Raw genomic sequence first — 25528 nt, forward strand, 5'->3', positions numbered from 1 at the left:
ACGTCTTAATATGCCGTCCATCTTGACTTTTTCACATGGCTTGTCCTGTCATTTGCATAGCCACGGTCCCAGCTCCTAATTTCACAGTCATTATCCACTGATGTCCTTGTTTCTCAGCATCACTAATTTTGATGAACTATTTTGAAGGTCAACCAGGCAGCTTGTCTGGCCGCAGTATTAGACCTATATGTGATGTGATAGATATGGACCTCTTTAAGTATGGCCAATGACAATTACCTCACACAGGAAGGATAAATAATAATGGCTCTTTTTTTTTAGATGCTCTGTGTTAAACCACGTGAATTACAAATCTCCTTCAGATTTGACATGCTCTGCTTTTACTAGCACGTCAGGGCAGTAAATTTACCACCGGTTATTTTCACATGCATAATCATTTTTACTACACATCTTTGGTGTACCACGTTTTAATAGAATCTAAGACTGAGTAAGGCGGTAACACAGAACCGACACACTTTCCCACAGAACCTTAACACACTTTCCCACTGCTTAATAATTGACAATTTCATAAAAAATTAGATTTTAATTTCGTGCAATTAATTGTCTATTGTTTAAAAAAAAAAAATACACCTCAGCTAGTGCTGTGCATACTGTAGCTACCACATCCTGTCCTCACACCTCCACCTACCACCAGGCCTCCTTCTGACGGCTCTGCCTGGCGAGAGCCTATTACAGCCCGCACTTTATTGCCCATTACCGCTGAGGTCATTAGCAGCGAGAGGGATTGTACGCTTCTTAACCTATTGATCATTGTAACTACTACCATTTAATCCGGTGTTGAATGAGTGAAAATCTGCCTAAGACGGGTGGGGGGGGGGGGTGTTGAGGGAAAGGGCGGGAGGGAGCACTTTAACTGAAAAATATTGCCCTGGCCGGTGTATCGTGCCCGTTTAACGCAAAACACGGGACTCCCGTCTCCGTTTAAAGCACTCCCATATGCCGTGACCCTTTATCTCTGCTTCTCATCGTGACTCCAGATGATCCACCCAAACGCATCGGCATCGACGCTCGGATCCAGACTGCTGGGTCTCATAACTGGAGAGCTCCTCTGAGCACCGCTCTAATCTACTACGCCAATATGAGAGTGTGAAAAGGAGGACATTCTGGGCATGCCAGAAATAGCTGACGTTTATGAATTTCACGAAGGTGTGGTGCTCTCCAGGTGCCTCACATACATAAACATTCAAACCTAGAACATTCTCCCACAGCTGCAGTGTGACTGTAGGCAATATACCAGCACAGGCCTGCTGCCCAACACACACACACACACACACACACAAAGCCACACATACACACACACAAACACGCGTACATACGCACGCAAGCACAGACATACACGCGCACACACACACACACACACACACACACACACACACACACACACAGATATGTCAGCGTGCAAACATTCAAGCATGCATGCACAAACAGGCACCTATACATTGCTCACAGTACAAGCCAACACATACAGTACATACTTCATCTTCCATAGTAGACTGTAGTCACTGCTTTCAAATCTTAATTCTTCAATACACATCAATTGATAACGATAAAATTCTGGATGCATTGATCAGTAGATGGTTATTGTTTATTATTTATAATACAGTATAATGTACCTTATCCTAGGAACAAAAACTAAACCAATACTAATGCCAATATTCTCACATGAAACCATCTGGTTTTCTGAACAGTACAGTGAATGTAGCAAGCAGGGAAGAAAAAGAGACGTGAGAGAACACACACACACACACACACACACACACACACACACACACACACACACACACACACAGCTCTGGTTAGGGCTGCTTTTTAAAGACACTGAGCCAACTTGTGCATCACCACCTAGGAACATACAAGAGGACGATCATGTAATGAGGAAACACTGGGCCACATCTGATGGTGATGGAACTTCACTTGTTCAGACTTAATGAATGCGCTGTCCTGGCACCAATCCCCCCAGAAGACAAAGGTCAAACCGTGGTGAGAGGGAATGGGGAAGCAGGACGTTGCAGGGATGCCCCCCACCCGCCCCCCCCCCCCCCCCTTCCGTGCTGGGGCAATTAAGGAGAATAGACAGAGGAAAAAGAGGCCGAACTGGCCATGAAGAAACAGGTTAGACAAAGGACCCAAAATAATTAATTTGTACTCCTTGGTGTCATCTTGTTTTCATGACATCAAATGGAATTGAGAAGTACAAAATAACAAGCCCTTGCGAAATCAGAGAGGCCAAACTGTTTGAAGGTTGGTTTACCTTGGCCTGAGACAGTAGAATAGTAATGGCGCTCCATCTTGAATAGCGTATGATCTCTAGCATGAAAATGTCTCTGAAATGAGGATTTCACAGGAGGCACTGCACTGAAGTGATGCATGAACGTAATTAGTCCTTGACAAGATCAGAATGGTGTACTCAGATGTACTGCAGAACTGAATAGCATCTTCGAGCAAACATAGAATCACATAGAATTCTTATGCATAACAAGGGATCAATCATCAAATCTTTGCTTCCTACACATAATCCCATATAATAATAATAATAATAATAATAATAATAATAACAATAATAATGATAATGATGCTAATAACAGTAACAATACTATTAATAACAGTAATAATAATAATAATAATGATAATACTACTACTACTACTACTACTACTACTAATAATAATAATAATAATAATAATAATAATAATGGTATTATTGTATGTGATACTGATAATAATCGTATTTGTATTATTAATCATAATTAATGGATTGTATATTCCCTAATTATCAAAAAAAGCTATAATCACTCATTATTTCTAGCTACTGCTATTAAACTAGAGAACAACAGGAGACAGGACTGCCCATCCTGATTTGGTTAAGTTCTCTGTAATTCCTCTCTGTCATCCAAATTCGCGCTGCTTTAAAAAACGTTTACAGTTCAGATAAACAGGATAATCACAGTCACATTTTCTCCCCGTTTGCTATATATATTCGGAGGGGGGATAGAAGCGATACGCAGCAACTGTAAAAACAAAACTCAAGATTGCATTTTAATTAACTTTCAAACTACAGTACAAACAAACAAGTTTTCAGCAAATCTGGACTAGCGTTGTGTAAAACAAACAAACTACACGGTGGAGTGAGAGAGGCTCTCAGCCCAACAATAACAGCTGAGCTGTGAGGTGGCGGCTCTTTCCCACACTCAGGGCGGCCGCAACTGCAGGTGCCCACCGCTGAGCACAGAGCAGAGGGCATGGCCCCCGGTCTGACACACACACACACGCACGCACGCACACACACACACACACACACACACACACACACACACACACAGACACACATAAACACACAGAATCCCTTTCTCAGGAACCGAGGAGAGCAGTCGACTAATATTCACCAAAATACAAAAAAAACAGACGTGTCCCAATCCACAAGGTATATGTTTTCATCTAGCGGCCAGAACATGTCACCAGCCACAACATCATTCAATCAATAATGGTACGATGTGCTCTATATAGAAAACCCTGTGTCGTTCATGTGTATTTAGGCTATGTGTTTTTCACGATTTCATTCTTCCAGACGTCAGGTACATAAAAAAACAAAAACAAATCAATAATAATTTACAGAAAAACAGGGTTCAAGCTTCAGCTCCAACTTGAGACACAACGAATCCCGGTGACATCTCATGTCAAGTCCTTTTGACCTTTCAAGCCACACCCCCATATGCAGATTTTCAGGCACCTCCCTCGGGAGCATTGAGACACCGCACCGCTCACCTTGCCCCCAGCCCCTTGCCACGCCGAAGCCCCCGTTTCTTACGCCCGTGTTACCATGATTTATAGTTTACCAGCTCAGCGTGGTTATGCAACACTGCGTGCCTTTAGATGCATTATTTAAGTCAGTTGAGATTTAATTAAGATCACAGCCTCTAAAATCCCCCTGCAGATGAACATTTACCCAAAGACAATGGCTGACACATCCAAGCACACATTGTTTCCATTCTCCGCACACCAGCAACGCAAACCTAATCCTTGTTTCCATGACGGCAGACAAGGGGACTGCAAATTGCATTGCCTTTTACATGTCTTGTGTTTGTTGTCTTTCGTGAGTCAGAAAGAAAACATGTGGCCAATTAATAATCATAAACGGACAGAAAGTCAGCAGCTGGCGTCCAGTAGAGCATGTGTGAAAGTCATTCAGAGATATAACAGGATCTGATACATATGTCTTTGCTTATACTGGGGCACAACACACAGAAGCAGTCCAAAATCACACGTTCTTCTATTGGATGTGCCCTGTAGTAATCAACTAGGCGGATTTTTGATGTTGAAATCCAAGACGAAGACAAGTGTCAGAGAAAGGACAGTAATTACTTTGATATTCCACATCAGTTTTTTAAGCCACTCTTAACCCCAACCATCACAGTTCCTTTGAAGGCTGGCATCATCTTCAGCGGTGAGCTAATCTGCCTACGTGAAATCGAGACACTCACTGTGACCAAGAGCACTAAACAGTAATGCACCTTGAAAACTGAACAAAAGCTTTTTTTTCTCCAAGACAAAAACTTTGTCTTTTTTTCTCAAACCGGCGAGTCGGGGGCAACAGAAGAGAGCAGCTGGTGGTTTTTTGTATCACCACAAAACTATTCCTCTCTCTCTCCTCTCCTCTCTCTCTCCACTACAAAGCAGTGGCCGGTCCTGTAAAGGATATCCCAGAGTGCTGTGGGCTCTGGCGGCCTCCCCCTCTCAGGGTACCGGGGTAATATCTGGTTGCCTATGTCATGGTTTAGAAATGACAGGTGCTGGCAGCCCTTCGCCTTGACAGGCCACTGCACAAATAACGGCCTTGCCTGAAAGGGCTAATGCACTACTAATGAACAATAAATCAACTTTGATTACAAACTGTCAACCCAATCAGCTCGCACTCCAGCTCTCCCAAACGGCGAGGCTCGGCGCAGCTGCGCGGCATTACGGGGCACACGGGTGTTTAGGCTTCTCTCTCTCCCCCCCCTCGATCTGATCTTTACCTCCGCCGGCCCCCACGGGGGACAGACGGTGTCTCGCCCGCCCTGCCACCAGAAACACAAGCTGCTGGACACCACCATGCCAGTCTGCCGTGTGGCCGGATGACCTGTGTGCACGCGGAGAGAGTGGAACGCCGTCCCGCAGCGCAGGCTAGAGGTGAGTCTCTCTGAAGCTCGCCAGGACGGACGAGTGGAAAAACTTGCGATATCATTAAAAGTTAAACCAGCAGAAAGTCAATAGCTGTCTTCTGTCAACACCTCAGGGTGGATCGGTGGGAAGTTGATGAGAGGTTTAAGTCTTTCACCCGATGCCACTCCCCCTTAACAGTACCACACACACACGCACGCGCGCACGCACACACACACACACACACACACACACACACACACACACACACACACCTGTGTCAACTTTTTCAGGAAGATTTCAGTGCTGACAAGCAGAATGATTGTGCCTCTCTAGCCTGGTTGGGTGGTGACGGTGTCAAATATAGAGCTGTGCCTCCCTTAATTTCAAGTGACAGAGTGAGGAGAGGATCAGCCCCCCGTCACCTCCCTGCCCCTCTCACCTGACAGCTACACTGCTCCCAAACACACACTAACCAAGAGTAGCTCATTCAACATGCACTACACAAATACACATACTGTAGTTAACCCAAACTTAGAGAAAGCTCTACTTCTAACCCCTACAGAGTACATACTATACTGGTCAATTATTCAAGGGTGAAAATAGCTTTAAATATATATTCTAAATCTGACAACAAACAAGCATGCCCCCTGCTTCCTAGAACTTCCCATCAATAAACAACACAATGGAGCTGATCCTGCTTGACTGGTTAGCTGAGTAGAAGTAATGTCAACAAAGCAAATACAAACAAACTTAAAGCAAGAAGCGACCGAATTACAGGCAAGGCATTTGAACAGTTCATTTTAAGTATAAGTGACAATTACATTGTAAATGTTACCTACAACTAAACAGACACATCTAAACAAACATAGTCCACTTTAAGAAGCATAGAATTCTACACAGAAATCCCACGTTGGTTGTGTTCCTGACTGTGGAGCACACCAAATCTTGGATCAGTCTCCCTCTTAAACAAACTGCGGGATAACATTAGCCAATTACAATGATAGAACATCAACACCCAGACAGACAATAAGCACCATTTTCTTTTCCCTGGTCAAATTAAATTGTCAAGTTTTACACAAAAAAAGCCGGCAAAATTGCAGAATCAATCATATTGACAAACCTGACAAACTCCATTTAGCTGGCAGGGTAAACAGAGAGCTGGGCCGTGCGGTGTGGAGTGGAGCGGAGAGGAGCGGAGAGGAGCGTCAGGGAGGGAGAGAGAGAGCGAGCGAGCGAGCGAGCGAGAGAGAGAGAGAGAGCGAGCGCGAGGCGGGCAGGCAGGCAGGCGGACGCTGCTGTGCTGTGGTGTCTCCAGCCTTCCTCAGGATACGGACAGATTGCACGCGCGAGGTTGCTCCCTGGCTGACAAGATACAAAACTATCCAATCAACCACGCCCTTCTCCACCAATCACAACCAGCCCCCTAAACATAATCAATTCAAACGGGCCACACAATAGGGCGCCGCGAGCCTGGCTGCAGGTGAACCGTGCCTTTGTGTGGGGCCCCTTTAAAAAAAAAAAGGCACAGTTGACGGCTGTTAACCCTTTGACCCCTGCCGGGGCTCTGGCCGTGCTATTGAAACAATGGGAGCCTAAAGAAAAGAGGCCCTTTAATTAAACAACAGATAAGTAAACACAGCTATCTAGCTGAAAGAGAGAAAGAATCTAGCCAGCTATCAGGACTTTATTGTTCTGGTAAATGGAATTGTTTACAGTTCCAGTACAAAGAGCCAAGCTCATTTAGAATTCAGAGAACAACAAACAGCCATAACAATTGAGATGCTTTCTTCATGTTGTTTTTGTTTTGTGTTGTTTATCTTCGAGGCCATACCTAATATGAATATTTAATTTAAAATAGAAGTACTCATGAGAAATGTAGGTGTGCATCATACAAGTATGTTGTTGTTGTTGTTGTTGTTGTTGTTGTTGCGGTTTTCCAATCTTTCTTTTTTCTTATCATTGGCTCATTAGTTACAGTATGGCCATCCACATTATAACTACTTTTACAGAGAGAATGATAGCAACATGTGCAACACAGCGCATGCGCCTGTACAGATCAACACACTGTGTCTCTAAACAACATAACTCTGACTCTGACTACCAGACCACACGTCCTCAAAACAGCTTTTACCTACAGCACTACCTATCGCTCCACCTCGACCTGGATGAAGGGAATTAGCTGTCATGATATCATCCCCGGCTTTGACTCCCCTGTGCACCCATTTAGAGAAGAGAGAGGAGGGGAAAACAGGGGAGAGGAGGACGGGGAAACAGGAGCCTGCCCCCTACTGGACATATCAGAATTACACAGGAGAGAGACAAGAGAGACAACAATATTCACATTTACAATAAACATATGTATCTGAAATAAAACATATATATTTGTCAGCCACGCTCATGCCTCTATTTGAATTGAAAAAAACAATGATATCCCTTTGTTTCCCTATATCTCACGACTATTCTGGTATAATATTGTTCACCTCACTGAATCGGTGCTTCTGTGACAGGCTGTTTTGTAGAGCTGTGGCACTTTTCCCTACCAACTCCCAAAACTCAACAATTTTATTACAACTCCAACTTTCAACCAGTCTAAGGGGGCTCAAAGAGGAGGACTTTGCCAAGTGCTTCCATGGGTGGCAAAAGCGAATGCAGAAGTGCATGAACTCTGGGGGGGACTACTTTGAGGGGGACAATGGGTCATTTCTCTGCAGATTCTGTAATAAATATGTTTTGAGAGTGTACTTTCTTTATTGTAATAAAATTGTTGAGTTTTGGGAGTTGGTAGAGAAAAGTGCCACAACTCTGTGACACTCTACAAAACGGCCTGTCACAGAAGCACCGATTGAGTGAGGTGAACAATATTATACCAGAATAGTCGTGAGATATAGGGCAACTTCAATTCAAATAGAGGCATGAGTGTGGCTGACACAATCCGGGGACATTTCGGTCGCACCTCGTATATATTATATATATATATATATATATATATATATATATATAGAGAGAGAGAGAGAGAGAGAGAGAGATAAAACATATTGTTACACTACCTACAAGTATTACACACTACTATGCTTAAAATAAGCTGAAACACTGAAGAGCACCTCAAATGTGGAGCTCATAGAAAATTCAAATAGAAAATAAAGCTGTTTCCTAGATTAAAATCTTGCTCTGTTAATATGTCAATCAACACAAAACACAATAACGTAGTCATACATTAAAAAAAAAAAAAAAAAAAAAACTCTGCTATATCGATGTCCATAAAACCTTGGCTAAGAATGAAAGAATGTTCATGGAATCCAATCCAGTCCACAAATACACTGGTAAAATAAACAGAGACCCGGCATAGAAAGTCACTGCCCTCATCCGCTAATAACTGACAACAAGCTTTCTAAGCCTGGTGACCTATATAAATTATTGACTGGGAGACCTCAAGTGTCAAAAGTGACAATTCCAATACATATCTTGGTGAATAATTAAGTAGAAGAAAAGGCTCTTTATTTTCTATTTGACACGCTCAGATAGCTCAGACAAAAGACACACAAGAGAGACACAAATGGATGCAAGCACGCACACACACACACACACACACACACACAAACATGCACACACAGACACACATCCACTGACAGTGGTCTGTGCTCTGGCCATACCCCTCTCCCCAACACACTCCCTGGGGTGGCATGTCGGCATATTCTCAATAAAACACCTTCTTAGCAGTAATAGGCCACTGTTCTCATTTCAATGCTCCCAAAGGCCTCATGATAAATTTAGCAGACATACAGTTCAAGGCTCCCTCTCTTCTCCTCTCTCTCTCTCTCTCTCTCTCTCTCTCTCTTACTCTCTCTCTCACACACATACACTCTCACTCTCTCTTTCTCTCTCTCTCCCTCTCTCTCTCTGATCCTCGTCCTGTGCCTGCTTGGTGTACAGTAATTACACACATGTATTGATATAATACACACCGTATCGATTTTTTTTTACCAACACATTTTATATTATACAGAGAGGCATCAATATCATTGAGCCCTCGGTTAATTTTGCACCCATTGTATTTAAGGTGGTTTACAAAGACTACTGAATGATTGTGCTTATGACAGAGTGGGTGACATAATAAAAGACTCCATTTCCTGCCTGAGTTACAGTGCAAGCATGAGTTAATGTCTCGTCTGGCTGGGCGAGGGGTCTCCCCTGTTCTTATTGCCTGGTAAAAGACAATGACACAGCCAGCTCCCATTACACAGCTTTCTCTCTCTCTCTCTCTCTCTCTCTCTCTCAGACACACACACACACACACACACACACACGCACACACGCATGCACACGCATGCACACACACACACAAACAAACACAAACAAACACTAACACAGTCAGTGAATAAACTGTTAGCACGGGGATGGTATTTATCTCAAAGTGCAGTCAGAGTGAGAGGAAAAGAGGAAAGGAAAAATGAAGTGGGGTCCTCATCTTGAAAGGAACTGAGGGCCCCATGTTTATCATGAGAAAATAAATGTAGTCTCCACCTCTCAGGAGAGCAAGTCATTGTTTACAGATAGAGGGGTCGGCAGGGCAGGTGCATAACTACTCAAACAACAGCTGACATATGCAGCATGTCAGAGAGGCCAAAAGTCAGAAAATACTGTCTCTCACACACTTTATTCCATTCCTGTCTCCCACACACTATATGTGATGAAGAATGTCTCCAGCCATAGTGGAATCATGGGACTCAAGTCTGATGTAACGTGCTCATAAGATCTATTGTGTATCGGTTTTGGTTATTTATTTTAAATTGCATTCAAGAACATTTTGTTATGTCAGCAGATGTGTACTCTGTATTTGCAAAATATTTCCTGAGGTGATATGCCAGCGCATAGCGAGGCCTGTGTTTCACCATGTTCCGTGTTCTGTGGTTCGCACTTAGTCAAAACAAGAACTCTCTCAATTGAGGGGGTGGGGGGAATTTTGGCTCTTATTGTTTGGTGGTTAGATTCATACGGGCTTTTTGGCAGCCTCTATATTGAGATGTACTGTACTGTACCATTTCTGTGACCTTTTGTTTAGAAAAGCAGAAAGGCTACAGGTGAGTGACAGGTCTTCTCACACCGCGCTGAGGCAGACTTGCACGCCGCGGCGTGAACCGTGGATGTCAGTGCGCTCATTTCTGAATAGCTTCCCACGTCACCATTTCGTGAATTAACAAGTGGCACCGCTCGGCGCGCACGGGGCGCAAAGCACCTCAGAATTGACACGGTTAGCTGCTGGAAGTCGTCAGCGGAGAGGTCCACCCCGGGACAGGGAGGAGTGTGATCTAGCTGGGCGAACGCTCCATGTAGCTGTGTTTATTAATGCTCCGGATTACTGTACGCCAATCCACCCATTCAACCCCCCCTAAAGGGTCTGTGAATCACTCCAAACAACACATGGTTGACATCAAGAACACCGAGGCGGAGAATGAATCAAAGATACAGCATTTGGGGGGGGGGTGGGGGTGGTTGGGGGGGAGGGGGGGAGTACAGGGAGGGGGACAGAGCTGGAAGGGAAACATCAACAGGATTGAAATAAGGCAGCGGTGAAAATGGCAGAGAGCCTCCCAGGCCTCGTGACTGGAGTCGATCTGACAGTCATCGTCTGGGCCGAGCGCTCCTAACAGCCTGCAACAGACCGCCGCCTGGAAATAGCGAGGGATGACTTCACTCTCCGACAGAGTCATCCCAGCCTGGTTCTAATATATACACTATACGCATAATGCATTTTTACAATATGACAAGGAAAACAAGCCGTGATAAAAGACGTCCCGACCCCTGCTGCTCGGACACGGGCGCGGGATCACGGACACGGGGTCGGCGTTGCGCTGATCATTCTAGACAGATTATATCACCTCAGAGCTACAGAGACATCATATAGGAATCCATTACAGCATCACCTCGAGACCTCTTACTTAACGCGGGGAAGATGGAAAGAGGACCGCGCAGGCGCCCGCCCGCCCGCCGAAGTGTGGGATTTGAGTCTGGGCCGGATCCGGAACGGCGGAACATATTGCTCCGTGCTGCTGTTCAATCTCGAGAACGCCTCCCTGTTATGGGTGAGCGTGCAAACTGTAACTCGCGGTTATTTCTCTGCCGGTGTGTTCGCTCGCGTTTCTGTCCCCCGTTCACCCCGCTCTCCGCAGCCTCTGCGCACGGGGCCGGACCGCGGTGCGGTCCTGACCGCCGCTGGGTCTGCGAGACGGACGGTGGGCGGGGCTGGAGGCGCCCCCCCTCCCCCGCGCGTGCGTGCCTCACGGACTCAACGCCGGAGCAGCCGCCTCCGTTGCGCCATTAACTCGACTGGCCTTCCTGTTCGGGCAGGCGGCCAGGCTGGGCCGGGTGTGGGCTCGTTGTCACCTCGCCGGTGGGCTGCCGCTGCCACGCTGTGGGAACGTCTCGGAATGCCGCCTCGGATTGCCTGGGAGCGCTGGCCCGGCTCCAGCCAACGGGCCCCAGCCCAGCGCTCTAATGACTTACAGATTGGAGCGCTGTGGTATACATGTGTCAGGACAATGCCATGGGCCTACAACAAAAAACAGTAGTAGAAGTAGAGAGAGAGAGAGAGAGAGAGAGAGAGAGAGAGAGAGAGAGAGAGAGAGAGAGAGAGAGAGAGAGAGAGAGAGAAAGAGAGAGAGAGACAGCGCCGTCGGCCTCTCATACCCTGTCAGAGACAGAGGCTTGGACCCTGGATTCTGTCACACCACGCTCCCCCAAAGACCACAGATGAAGGATATGAACCGCACAGGGGCAGAGGGGGGGTGGGATGGGGGGGGGGGGACTTAAAAGGCTTTCATCATGTAAAACTGAAAAGACATTATCTTCTGACCTGGAGATGCCCTCTGCGAGACTGCACACAATGGTGTAAAAGAGAGAGTGAGCGAACGTGTGCGAGAGAGAGAGAGAGAGGGAGGCAATGAGAGGGAGAGCGGGCGAGCGAGGAAGAGAAACAGAGAAATACATGTAGAGGGAGAGAGAAAATGCAAAGGTGGCATTCGAACGACAAGGTAGAAAGGAAAACCCCACTGAGACAAGGGGGTTGTCGACACGTTTTCTAGAACACATTTGAAGTATTCTGCCAACTCTGAAGAATAACAAGCCCTGCGCCTGAGATATCATGAAATTGTCAATGTAAAATGCAGAGGTGACAAGGTGACCTATCAAATGAATCATGCCTCTTCATACTGTAATGGAAGTATGACTGTTTTATCTCTCTGTATTGGAATGTTCTCAATAACCGGCCACTGTATGAAGCTCAATACAGTTGAACGCTGTATGTAGTTGATTTGGGAGGTATGTTGGGTCCTATTGGGTCCTATTGATCAGGAGGAAGAGCAGTGTCGAGTGAGAAGTTCTTTGGGTGAGCGGCTCTCGAGAAAACTGCAAGCAGAAGTACCAGAGGCTAAGCACTTGGCCCGCACACATCCAAAAAGACCTTCAATGCAGGTGCTGGACCAAAAACCTATCATGATAAAAGGGAAAGGGTCCTGTGAATGAAATTCAAGTCTCACCACTGTGTTTTATTTTCCTACTTGACTGTTGTTCTAACTTTGTAGTTCGTTCCTCTAGAATCAGTCTGTTAAAACTACAAATTGTTCCTGTGTGACATTATTTCCCTGTCCTCTTCATCCTGAAACTGTGTCACTTCCTTTTTCACGTTATAAACTATTGCTTTCGTTCCCCAGTCACTCACTCTTGCCTGGATTCACTTCCTGTGCATTGAGTCCGACTTGCAAATCGTAACATAGAATAAACTTATTGTCTTTGTTGAAACCATCTTGACCGACCACTCAGCGTGTTCTTTGAAAACTAAACTAAACCAAGTAAGATTTTTAATTTACAGTCCACACACTGTAGCTCCCTTATAGTGACGTTTCGATCTGGTGCTCCTCTTTAGACGTAAGTTACGAGCGCTAGCTCGAAACGTCACATTGGAATAGAAGAGCTAAAAGGGAGCTACAGTGTGCACCCTTTTCTGTCTTTGAACCTCGTAGCAGCCAGAGGGCACTCTCACGGACGGTGTATTGCTCAGGACCCAAGGAAGCGTCGTGTCGAATGTGAAGCTGTTTGGATGAGCGGTTCTCAAGAAAGCTGCAAGCAGCAATACCAGAGGCTGAGCGATCGGCCCGTTCTGAACAGGCATGTATTCGGGCACCGCGCTAGCTCGCTTAATTACAAAAAGGAGCCAAGGAACAAACCAACACTCATGTGGTGAAAGAGAGGGCGTAACGGGAACATAAAAGCTGCTTTGCTGTTCTGGTTTCTGCTGCTCGCGCGCCTCGAAGACAGTGGCTTCAGAGCAAATATGAAAGAAGGAGCGATCCTCACAATCTGCTTCCAGAAAACACACAAGTCTGCAGTCTGCCCCGTGATGTTGTCTAACAACCAAAAACATAATAAACAGCAAGAGTGAACATGTGTCAGCGACATAAGCTCTCTCTCTCTCTCTTCTCTGGTCCGCCCACACACACACGTTCTCAGGACTGTCTGTTCTGACCTGCCCACACTGGCCAACATAGCCTTCGAGGGTGAAATGCAGTCACACGGGGAACGGTCTCAGGCTTGCCTTGACGACTGCAGCTCCCAGTACCTCCCTGTACCACTGACATGAATAATGAAGGCCAATCAAGGCCACCTTTCAGATCTGGAACCCGCCTAATCTGGGCATTACACTGCTGGCAGTGGAACCATGTTGACATAACATCTTCAGCCCAGCTGCACGTCACATAATCCACCGTAGGTGGCGGGCGCCTACCCAGGATCCCTTGCAGAGTGGCGTAGTTAAGCGAGCAGGCTGCTCTTAAGCAATGCCACAAACCAGGCTCGATTTTTTTTTCCCATCACTCCTTCCGTGGTGAGTGGACTATCAGTGAGGGTCCGACAGTGTTGTTCCTAATTACCTATTTCTCCAGTCCTGGTCCTGTGGCTGGCATAATTAGTTACCTGGGGCTGCAATCCAATTTGAAGTGATGACAAGAAAGTGATCCATGAAAAAGTAATAAGTTAAATCCAATTTCAGCCTGCCTCTAATTAAATGCACATGGAACTAATGACTCAAACCCTAGCGTTTCGGTGATAATGGTAATTAGCGGGGTGGGAGTCGCCCGCTCTCTTCCCGCGCCTCTGTAGGTGTGGAGCGTGAGGTAAAGTGGCGTGGACTCCTTTAATTACACGTGTCATTCTGTCAGTAATTTACTCGCTTTTTGACCAGTCAAGTATGTTTAGCTGATCTCTCGCCTGCTCTGCTGCTGTTTGTACATTCAGTCTGATTAAATGCCTCTGGGCCATGGAGCCATGGGAGACATCTTCTAGATGTTTCCACAGGGGGCTAGGACCCCTCTTGAACATACCAAAACTAACAGCCATTTAATGCTGATCAAGGATTCTTGCGCTGCTTGATTTTCTTGTTCTCTTTTTTTTTACCTCTTTTCCACGAAGCCTCAGATATTCTGCACTTCATTATTATTTTTCACTTGAATAGGAGTGAGTCAGAGTGAGTCACATCTCCAAATGAGTGGAGCTCCTGCGCCTCCTCTCCCTGAGTCTAATAGGGCGCTTGCTGAGTTGAAGGGAGCCCTTTCCAGGACAGCTGCACAGATCAGGTGCTTTTATGGGCTGTCGGCCTACTACACAGCCCATTATTGCTGGATCATGTCTGCTGATGACCCAGTCCAATTCAAGGCAGTCGTTATCCGGTGTGGGTAGAGGGCGTCAGCGCTGTGTGTGAAGGGCTCTTCCAGTCCCTTCTCCCGAGCGTGGGTTGGTCCTTACACTATAGAAGAAGGGGTACCTTGGATCGTTATGTACTGTAATGTAATGGTGTTTCACCAAGTACCACCTTGAGTGTGCGAGTGAAGTGATTAGAAGGCTACAAGCCAACACAAAAAATATGGGACATTAACACGCACACACACACGCACAAACGCGTCCATGTGAGCATAAGAAATTAAACGTGCGTGCTGGTGCAGGGGGTGTATGTATCTAATTAGTAGAGTATGCTATTCAGAGATAAATAAACACTTGTCTGGACTTGTGGCTTTTCATTATGACAGTTTCGACCTAGCAAAATGTAACATTACAGAGCAGCCAATTTAGCATGTTATTTAGATACCAGGGCGAGTCTGTGCTCCTCACCAGTACTGGGCAGTAGCGCGGAGAAAAAAAAGGGCCCAGGCTCTCTTTTCAATAGTTGAGTGACAGGCCAGGCGAGCTCTCTGTATACATTAATAAATTAGAATTTTAATTTTGCCTTTGTCTGCAGGAGATGGTCTAGTACTTCACTATGTACCAACAACTGGCTGAACGCTGGAATCCACAGCACGGCCCCCTGTGTTGACCTCTGCTACACAATTCCCAGTCAGGCTGGGGAAACTGTTTAGTTTGATCCTTTCAACTTATCTGAATCCTGACAAATACGCACACAACTGAAAGGTCAACACAGTCATATTTCATTCTCTGGAGCTAGTGCTGAGAAATCTGCCCAACAGAGAGGCTCTTTCACTACCTGACATTAGACCTAGATGCTACAGCAGCTCATTAAAAAAAGCCCCCCTCCCCTATGGGAAAGGGGGTATTAAATATTATATATACACACACATACACAACAGGGCCTTCGTATTAATTACCCAATATGCCCTGAAGTCGTTTGCAATTTCACACTGAAACAAACAAACCCTCCTTGTTCAAACAGATACCCATCTGAGGCTGCCCAGACGGCTGATCTGAAATGAACGTAAATATTACATCAGATACGGATAGCTGTTCCCATTCAAAAACAGAACAAATGAAAAATAAAAGAGCAGATTTTGCCCTGCATCACAAAGGCAGGCCAAATAAATGGAATGCACTCCTACCCCCGAACCGTCTACCTGCTCAACTCCCAAACTGTCTACCTCCTAAACTCCCTTTTAACCCCCCCCCTACTCCCCTCAACTCCCTTCCAACCCCCCCCCCCCCCCCAAAAAAAAAACACAAAAAAAAACACAAATAAAAACAAGCCATCACCACCTGCTCCATAGCGCCCCCTGCTGGTGGTGGGTGTTTTAAGCCAACTCCTCCTAAGGAGGCACGATAAAAGGAGGGAGCTCCTTCGCCTCTCTCCTTCGCCTCTCTCTCTCTCTCTCTCTCTCTCTCCTTCCTTCTTCACCATGCCCATCTGCAGGCCACACCCAGGGCTGTGTCCAATAGGATGATGAACATACAGTATCACCTCAGCTTTACCCTCATTATTGCATCAACTCACTGACTATGGATAGTCCACATAGAAGCCCTTAACAGACACAGAGGAGGACGAGTTGAGACTTTTCTATGTACAATTTGGATCTGTGCTTATTGTACAGTGTTCTGATGTACAGTACAGTATAGCTAGCATCAGCGTCACATCATAATGTAGAATACGCAAATGCACAGCCCTCGTTTGGGGGACGGTTTGTCCCATAGATCACCAGTCAAATTTGTCTTCTTTCAGCTGTCCTTTTCAAAGCTTTTGAAGCGTGAGAAAATGCCCAAAAGTTCTTGTGTCCGTGGATGTATATCTCTAATAAGAGGACAAACCTAGACCTCTGGTTTTTCACTCTAAGAAACCCCAAAACTGAAGCTCTGAGATGAGTGCTGTTGCTCTGTCATTTTGGCATGACAGCTTCAATCAATCAGATGGGAGGACTCCTCGGGCTACTACAGTATTATAACACATCTATCTACGCAGGCAGAGTCAAGAGGCGGACTGATTACTAGATGACTATTGTGTCCAGCTAGCTAATTGATTAAATTGTAAGAAGTCATATTTACATAGTATTGTTACATTGTACATTTTAATATGTACTTACTTAGACACAGTTATGCTTGGCTGTTAAAGGATGTGAATGGGACATCTTCAAAAACCTACCAATGATTTGCAGATCAGCTGTCAAACCCAGCTTCTCATAAACAAAAACAGCGATGCACTATGAGCAGTTGTTGTGCTTGATTTAACATTATTTTGTGTCAGTGACATTAGGGTACCGATACATAGATGCGACAACTGTCAAAAAATATAGTAGTGGGGCATCAAATTATTTCAATTGTGCACTATGGGGTAATCAAGGGTTACAACAGTGTTCCCCAAACAGTGGGTGGAGTCTCCAACAGAGGGGTGTGGCCAACATGGCTATTGACTCTATGACCATTACTGAGTCACAATGTGAGGTTTATGGTGGCCACATCTGGTCTGCTATTCACTCATATAAGCAGACATGCTGCACAACTGTCACAGATTTCCTGTTTATGAAGAAGTCTATTCCACAGAAAAACATACTGTCAAAAAATATTGAAAGTTTCTAGCCTACCTCAACCAAATACTTGTATACTGTATTAGTGTTTTAAATGGAGGTACCACAAAGACAATATCCGTTGATTAGTGTGAAAGTGCTTTAAGCTCTAGTTGTGCATTGAATATGCCATACCAAAATAGATGATCTACAGTACCTGCAAGCTTTGGTGCTTGTCATTGGCTTTCGGAGACTTGAGACCGATGCCTTGTTGCTGTTGTTGATGCTGTTGTTGCTGTTGATGCTGCTGTTGTTGTTGTTGTAGGAGGATCTGGCGAGCTACTTGGAGTGCCTGAAAAAAAGAACAAAATGATGAGGGTGAAGATAAGCAAACATTGACCAAAATAAACCTGACCTTTTATTGTCTCGTGACCGGTCTAATTATCCTGACAGACTGAATTGCCATTTCGTTTCCCTTCATTATTCATTCTGAACAAGCTCCCAATGCAGTCGTTTTCCGAAATGGGCGTTGCCGAAGGAGTCCTCAGCGATTAGTTGACCAATCACATCAAGCAGTTTAATTATGTCATTGCATTCAAAGGACGCTGATTGGCCTGGTTGGAATTCCAACCGAGAAATCACTCTGGACGAGAGCCTTTCCAGACCCTAAATTGCATTTTGAAAATGGAAAATTCAGATTCAGGAGCTGGAGCCAGGCCATCTAATAAAAGCAAGACCTGCACAAGTCCCTTCAATAAAGCGCCTCCAATGTCCATCCTGGCCTCATCCTTTCCTTATCTGTCGCTTTTTAAAGGTTTTAAATCTGTTTGATCTACAACAAGGGACTCAGAGGTTCAGTAGCTGATACTCTATGCAGTGTGTAGAACATGGGATGGGTCAGTAACTTTCCTATTGGTAAAAAAAAGAAGATATATAAGAAAATATAAAACAAGGCAACATGTTTCAACCCCAGCATGGGGTCTTCATCAGGGCATCAAGAAGACCCCATGCTGGGGTTGAAACATGTTGGCTTTTATATTTCAGCCATGACTTATTAAAGGCTTTTTAATTATACCTTCATCGAGTGTCTGGACCTGTCTTCTTTTTTATCATAGATTTTTTCCCTCGGTCCAGAGCACCTGGAATAGCCTCTTTACTTATCACTCCTTTGAGCACCTGGGTACCTTCTCTTTTTTGACTAACTTTCCTATTGGCTTGCTTTAGGGTTTCCTGTCCACAAGAAGACTGCAAGGATGGATGCTGTCCCTATAATCTTCCATGCGGTCTGCATCAAACAGACCAGCTTGGACTTTAGTTGCACTTAGAGGTTACCAAACCAAACTGTGATGCCATACCTGATAAGGCTCTCTAATACTGCGACGAAAGACGAACATACATTTTTGGTCAACTCCATGAACTCTGAGTCACACAACAACTAGACCGCTTTTTAAACACGTTTACATCATTTCCTCCAGAAACACGCAGTTTCCGTTGACAAAACAATCTGATGGATACGAAAAAGACAGAAATCAATCGCAACTGGCCAGAAAAAATATTTTCTGTTGATAAGTTGCACTTACAGTAAACAGAAAAGTCAGAGAGGCACCGATCAGGGCTGTTTGATCCTCCTCTCTCTCTGTCACCCCCGTCCAGAAAGCAAATAAAAGGTTTATTGCTGCTCCAAATATCTGTTAAAGGACACGGCCTTCTCAGTGGAAAACAAAATACAGTGCAGTCACATGTTTATTGCTCCAGCTACTCCCTTTCCCTTACGATAAATAATCAAACATGCCATCCAGAACAAACAAAGCCGGGGAAGCTGGGAAAAACAGTGGTCATGAAAACGACAGCGATACCAAGAAAAGCAAGCGTGTGTTCCCACAGAGAGCCGGCTGCCTCACACCTACAGCAGTAAAACATCTGAGTAAATAACTCCGTTCATTCTTTCCATGTTCCTCAGACGATTACTCCCACAATTACACAAACGGTGGGGGGGGCGTGTCCAAGCCCACCTCGCAGAAAACAGCGTTATAGTCCAGTCGGTTGTTTGATAAGTTAGGCGATTGCCAGACGCAGTAACGTTAAAGGTGACTGTTGACATGTTTGAAAGATTGCATGAAAGTGAGATGTCCAAAAGAAGATGGCACGGTGGCACTGTATAGTTCTAGAGAAAGAGAAAGAGAGAAAAGGAGAAAGGAGAGAATCTGTTGATCTGTTGGCCGGTAAAAAAAAAGTTCTATTAAGTTTGAAATGAAAGGGGAGCTAGGTTCAGAGGCTGGGACAAACAGCTGTGTGTGTGTGTGTGTGTGTGTGTGTGTGTGTGTGTGTGTGTGTGTGTGTGTGTGTGTGTGTGTGTGTGTGTGTGTCTGTGTCTGTGTGTTGACCCTCTAAAAGACAGGGCTGTGGGGTGACATCATGAGGCAAGAATATGACCACAGGCTACAGAGACCACTGTCCTGGCGTTTTACCCTGCCTCTGCTAACACGTGCTCTCTCTCTCTCTCTCTCTCTCTCTCTCTCTCTCTCTCTTTCTCTCTCTCTCTCTCTCTCTCTCTCTCTCTTCTCTCTCTCTCTTCTCTCTCTCTTCTGTCTCTCTCCTCTCTCTGAAAAATATATATTATCTTGCCCACACATGCCTTATAAATTGTGTACTGTGTTTAAGATTGGTGTGAGTTTGGGGAGAGCCCCCACACACGTTTCTGAAGAATGTGAGATTCATTCCCACACAAATCAGCAGCCCGACACGATATTACAGAATTAACTGAAACAGACTATTTATAGAATTAATTACAGGAACTTGACATTTAGCCCACTCATTTAAGATACATTTATGTATTGAGGCGTTGGTTTAACCGCAAACCACAAATTGTTTCCTAGCATACTCACAGTAGGAAAGAGACTCACCTGAGACTGCATAGACAAGAGATTAGAGATTCTAACTTTGCCCAAGGAGTGGTACAGAGGGTTCATTCATATAAACAAAAGTTCTGCTTTTTCTGCCCTGTAGATGATGACACATACAGAACAGGCTCAGAGCATGAGTTGTCTGCGGGGGCTGTTGGAACCAGGATACTTGAGTCAACAGGATACATAGGAACTTGAAACAGTCATGGATGAAGACATCGGCTTCTGGGAAGCCTCTGGTTGCGTCTTGTAATTATCAACAAAAGAAGCCTGGCAATAAGCCTGCCTGGTGATCAATCAGCAACAGAGAAGCTGAAGATGTGTGACAATGTATTATCTTTTATGATCCCCCACGTTCAGCTCATGGATGATAACGGGAATTCACATTCAGCTGGTTGGAAACTACAGACAGATAGTAACTGCATATTACTCATAGTGTTTGGACTCTTTGTATGCCCTGATGACTTTACAAATGAAAGACACAAGATGAGTCAAAGACTTTGTCGTTATCAAAAAAAGAAAATAATGAGAAGATGCATCTCTGCTGGATGTCTCTGAAGGAAGGCCTGCTCCAGGCTTGGTGGAATTGCCTGTTGTTCAACAAGGCGGCTGTTGCTGGCTGCCTAGGAGAGGCACTAATGCTGGGTTAAAATAACCCATTGTGAGCTGTCACTGTGATGTTTACACAGCACCCACTCCTCTCTCCACACAAGGCTCTCTCTCTCTCTCTCTCTCTCTCTTTCTCCCTCTCTCTCTCTCTCTCTTTCTCCACTCTCCCTCTCACTCTCTCCCTCTCTCTTTCTCTCTCTCCCTCTCTCTCTCTCCCTCTCTCTCTCTCTCTCTCTCTCTCTGTCCCCCCCCACCCCTGGAATTCATCTCCGTTTGATCTCCCATTCAAAGGTACTGAGGCCTGATAGACGTACACGTCTGAAAGCAGCTCCAGACGCCTGCGATAAACTGCCGGTGGATGACAGGCGCGAGGTGGATGACAGGCGCGAGCTCAGAGAGATGAGGAGAACAGCATGTTGCCTGGGCACTACAATAGCACAAATCAAGAGACATATTAGGTGGAACTGATCAGATACAAAACAGTTCAAAGACAGATAATGCTAACAGATGAGTGGGTTACAGAGAGAACAGGAGCCAGACTTGCTATAGACAAAGCATGTGTGAAAACCTGGAAAAGCACTGTGTGTTTATAGAATTATCTGGGGTGAAAAAGATTGTCCTTATAATGAGGAATTTAAAAAGGGAGGTGTTCTTTATTTCATTTTTTCATTTTTTACAAACGGGGTTCTGTTTTCTATTTTTGACTGAACTAAAGTCTTTAACTGAGGTTGGTTGCAATACAGGCATATTCCTGGGTACTCTGGGATACGGGACACAGACACATGTGCACACACACACACACACACACACACACACACACACACACACACACACAAACACACACACACACACACACAAACACACACACAAAGTGAGCCCTTCAGGTACTTTTGATTAGAAAGTTTAAAGCAATACATCGCGATATTTGGACCTTTACAAACATGTGTGGTGCTAATTCTCCAATTAGATTTAGTAAAAGTAAGTTGAATCGTCCAAACAGTCTACTCAGAAAGATAATACATTGCCATTTATTACCTTTTAAAACTCGCGCCCCCGGGACGCAAGCATTCAGTCGAAGTGCGTGTGCGCAACGTTGTGCTTAAACAACACAGTAGTAGCTAACTATTCCGGCGTCTATGGATATCATGCGTTTTTTAGCTAAATGATATCATGGCGGAGGTGAGAAAACCGAAGCGAAACATCAAGGAGGAAGCCAGAAAAAGAAAAAGACAATCTGATAACGTTACGACAGTACGACAGTGCACTTACTCGCAGAGCCTGTGGGGGGCGCAGTTCTGAGAAAACCGGAGAAAACGCTATGTATTGCTTTAAAGTTCACACCTTCGCCCGTGTCGACAGCTCTGCCTCGGTAAACAGCGGAAGTCTTATCTGCATCGGCTTTCACACCATGTTAGTGAATAAAGACTGAAAAAGCAGCAGCAGCAGCTCCTGTCTTGGGACTATCAAGCGGTGATAAGGGAAAGGAGAAGTACTGGATGTCTTCATACACATGGGCTATTTACAGGCTCCGGGTTTCCTGCCAGTGAAGCCAGCCCTGGGTGATATACATCCTCAAAACTATCAAAGACAACAAACAATTTGAGTCCAACTGTAGGACTTGGAGAAATTAAACGAATGAGATACATGAGATGCTGTACACTGTATTTACCTGTAGACTCACAAGTCTCTAAACGCTTCGCTCAACTACAGACTGAGGACTTTCATTCAGATTTTGTCGCTTAAAGTGGGTGGAAACAATTAAATAGTTTTAAAAAATCTGCACTCCAGAACCCCAAAAAATGGCATTGCAGAGCCAATCCAAAGTCTTTAAGGCGGGGCGTTGTTCAGGTTTGAACCAGTCCAAAGCAGTAGGCGTCGTCTCGTTACCGGCCATTACCGGTGTCCTAGTGACTATTTCAACACAGAGAACCCCAGACGTTCGGCATTGGCGAGACGCCGCCGTATACAGCTGCTCTGTACGTCAACAGAGACGGGACAACACTCGTCGGCCTCCATATTCCACATGACAGACAAATAACGGCAGCATGTGAACCACGGTCGAGGGGGAGCGAGCGCGGATGTGAAAGGCGAGCCCGTTCGGGCCGGGCCCCGCTGGGAGCCGGACTGTGAGAAATGAGGGGTCCGCGTGTTTGTTTAGGCCCGTCATGAGAGGGGCCTCCTTATTTTCTCCGACTCGCCAGTGTCCTCCGCTCCCAGTGCCAGGGAAGACCTTGAATGTGAAATGGTTTCAAACAAATTGCTCCTAATTGCTGGAAGATGTGCGCGCAGGTGTAACGGGATCCCTGCGGCCATTGTGAAGACGGGAGACGGGGAAGGGGGAGGGCGTGTGTGGGTCTGTGCCCATCTGCTCATCGTGTGTGTGTGTGTGTGTGTGTGTGTGTGTGCCTGCGCGTGTGTGTGTGTGAGAGAGAGAAAAAGAGGAGGAGAGAAAGAGAAGAGAGAGAGGAGGGGGGTAGAGAGGGAGAAAGAGAGAGAGAAGGAGGAGAGAAAGAGAAGAGAGAGAGGAGGGGGGATAGAGAGGGAGAAAGAGAGAGATAGAATGAAGAGAGAGGGGGATAGAGGGAGAGCAAAGGATAGAGAGGGGGAGAGAAACAGAAAGAAGAGAGAGAAGAGTGAGAAGAGAGGGAGAAGAGAGAGAAAGAAGAGAGAGAGGAAGAGTGAGAGGGAAGAGAGAGAGGAAGAGTGAGAGGGAAGAGACAGAGAGGAAGAGTGAGAGAGAAGAGAGAGGGAGAATGAAAGAAGAGAGAGAGGGAGAGAGAGAGGGAGAGAGAGAGAGAGGGAGAGAGAGAGAGAGGATCCTGCACGTTTAGTGAGTGGCTAGAGTTTATTAGCCAGGAGACCAAGGCCCTCAGCCGGCCAGCAACAACACAGCTAATAGGTTAGCTCTTAATGTAGTCCTGCTCAACAGACGCAGGCCTCTCTGCTCTCTCCGCTCCCTCTCTGGGGCCTCCGCGGGCTTCGCACGGCGGTGGCCTGAATGTCAAGGTTATCTGCTTGACTTTCTGAGTGAGCACACATCTCAACTCACCTGACATTTATAGGCCTGACCAGCCCTGCCGCGTTTTAACCAAACAGGAGAACAGGAGGCCCCGTGCCCTCCTCAGCTGTAGCCTGGTGATACGCTCGGCCCAGCAGCAACCCCCCCCCGCCCCCCCCCCTCCTCTCTCTCTGGCTCCTCCTGGTGTGTCGGTAACACAGAAGGCGAACTCTCTCCCACAGACAGACAGACTGATCCTTTAATAGCACAAATTACACACGCTTTTGCAAGACAGTGGTCGTGTGAGCTGGGGGAGCTACTAATACTCATTGTTCAGAGTAAGAGTGGTATGAGTACGGGGTTAGGGGCGCTGCGTCTGCAAACATACAGTAATGGAATTCACTTACTGTAAGTGTCATTTTAATTGAAATGCATATGATTTAGGAGAAATTCTTAAACATGTGTGCGGATGAGCAGGGAGGATCATGTCTATTTATATTAATTGCTCCCCCCCTTGTCTGTATTATGGCCGTTTATCTGCAATGCAAAGCAGGGAATGGCTGGATTCCCAGTAAGTATATAATTAATGCCATTTCCAAAAAGCCTCTCCACATGGAAAACAGGCGGCCGTGTTCAAAACTCACACATTACAGGCCCTCAGAACACCACTCTCCAAACCATGTTTAGGTTTCAACGCTAATTCATGTAGAATACATAAATAAATCAACGCTTTACACCCACTTCAAACCATGATATTCCCTTCCTTCCCTGCACTTCTCAACTGATCTATTAATATTTATGACAACACTAAACATTTCCAATTGCCACGTTTAAACAATATAAAGCGCAGCATGCACTTTCATAAGATGCAAGCAGACTTCAATAAAAATCTCATTTTGTTTGTACCAGCCCATAACAGGTAATGTAATGCTTTGAAAAATGTTTTTAGAGGGGGGGGGGGGGGGGGGGTGAGAGAAAGAAAAACAAGGGAAGAATGAAGTTCTGAGGCGTTAGTGTGTGTGTGTGTGGAGGGGGGGGGGGGGGCACGACTGATGATGCAGGGTAGGGAGTGCAGGGAGGAAGAGAGAGAGAGAGAGAGAGTGAGTGCAGGGGAGGAGAGTGGAGGAGGAGAGGCATGGTGGTGGTGGTGGTGGTGGGGGGGGGGCACCGAGCAGGCGAGGGAGAGTAAACAGTGCCCCACATGGGCGGTCCAGGGGTGCTGGGAGCCTGGTACGCTGGTGGGGGGGGTGACCTCCCGGGCCCCGGGGGGGTCAGCGCTGCTATGCGGGCCTGACAGCTTCCGTTTGCTGTGCCTGTTTGTTTGGGTCCCGCGGCCTCGCTTACCCAGCAGCTTAACAACAGATGGCAAAAAGAAGGCCTCCATTCAGAGAGGCCCCGGATCGAAAACACACACACGGAGGGCCGCCGCGCACGCCGCGGACAGAACGCGCACCGACAAAGACGCGCACAATGCGTACAAACAAACACACAAAGAGGCGCCGTTGCGTTGACATAGATGATGAAAGCTGCATATAAGCAAACAAGATGACTGTGTAGGAAAATACAAATGACCTCAGTGCCTGTGCGGCATATCTGCA

The 25528-nt window shown here is 45.9% G+C and overlaps 1 protein-coding gene across 4 annotated transcripts in view; it reads right to left on the bottom strand.

The window, feature by feature from the left end:
- foxp1b (forkhead box P1b) overlaps positions 1-25528 on the bottom strand; it is a 157308-nt gene that overhangs the window by 40873 nt on the left and 90907 nt on the right. For all 4 annotated transcript variants that reach the window (XM_084440856.1, XM_084440857.1, XM_084440854.1 and 1 more), the window contains one exon: positions 17638-17772. In XM_084440856.1, the coding sequence (XP_084296982.1) occupies positions 17638-17772 (135 nt within the window). The remainder of the gene's footprint in view (positions 1-17637; positions 17773-25528) is intronic.

The sequence above is a fragment of the Borostomias antarcticus genome (genome assembly GCF_949987555.1).
Source record: "Borostomias antarcticus genome assembly, chromosome: 7".
In the NCBI taxonomy this organism is placed as follows: domain Eukaryota; kingdom Metazoa; phylum Chordata; class Actinopteri; order Stomiiformes; family Stomiidae; genus Borostomias; species Borostomias antarcticus.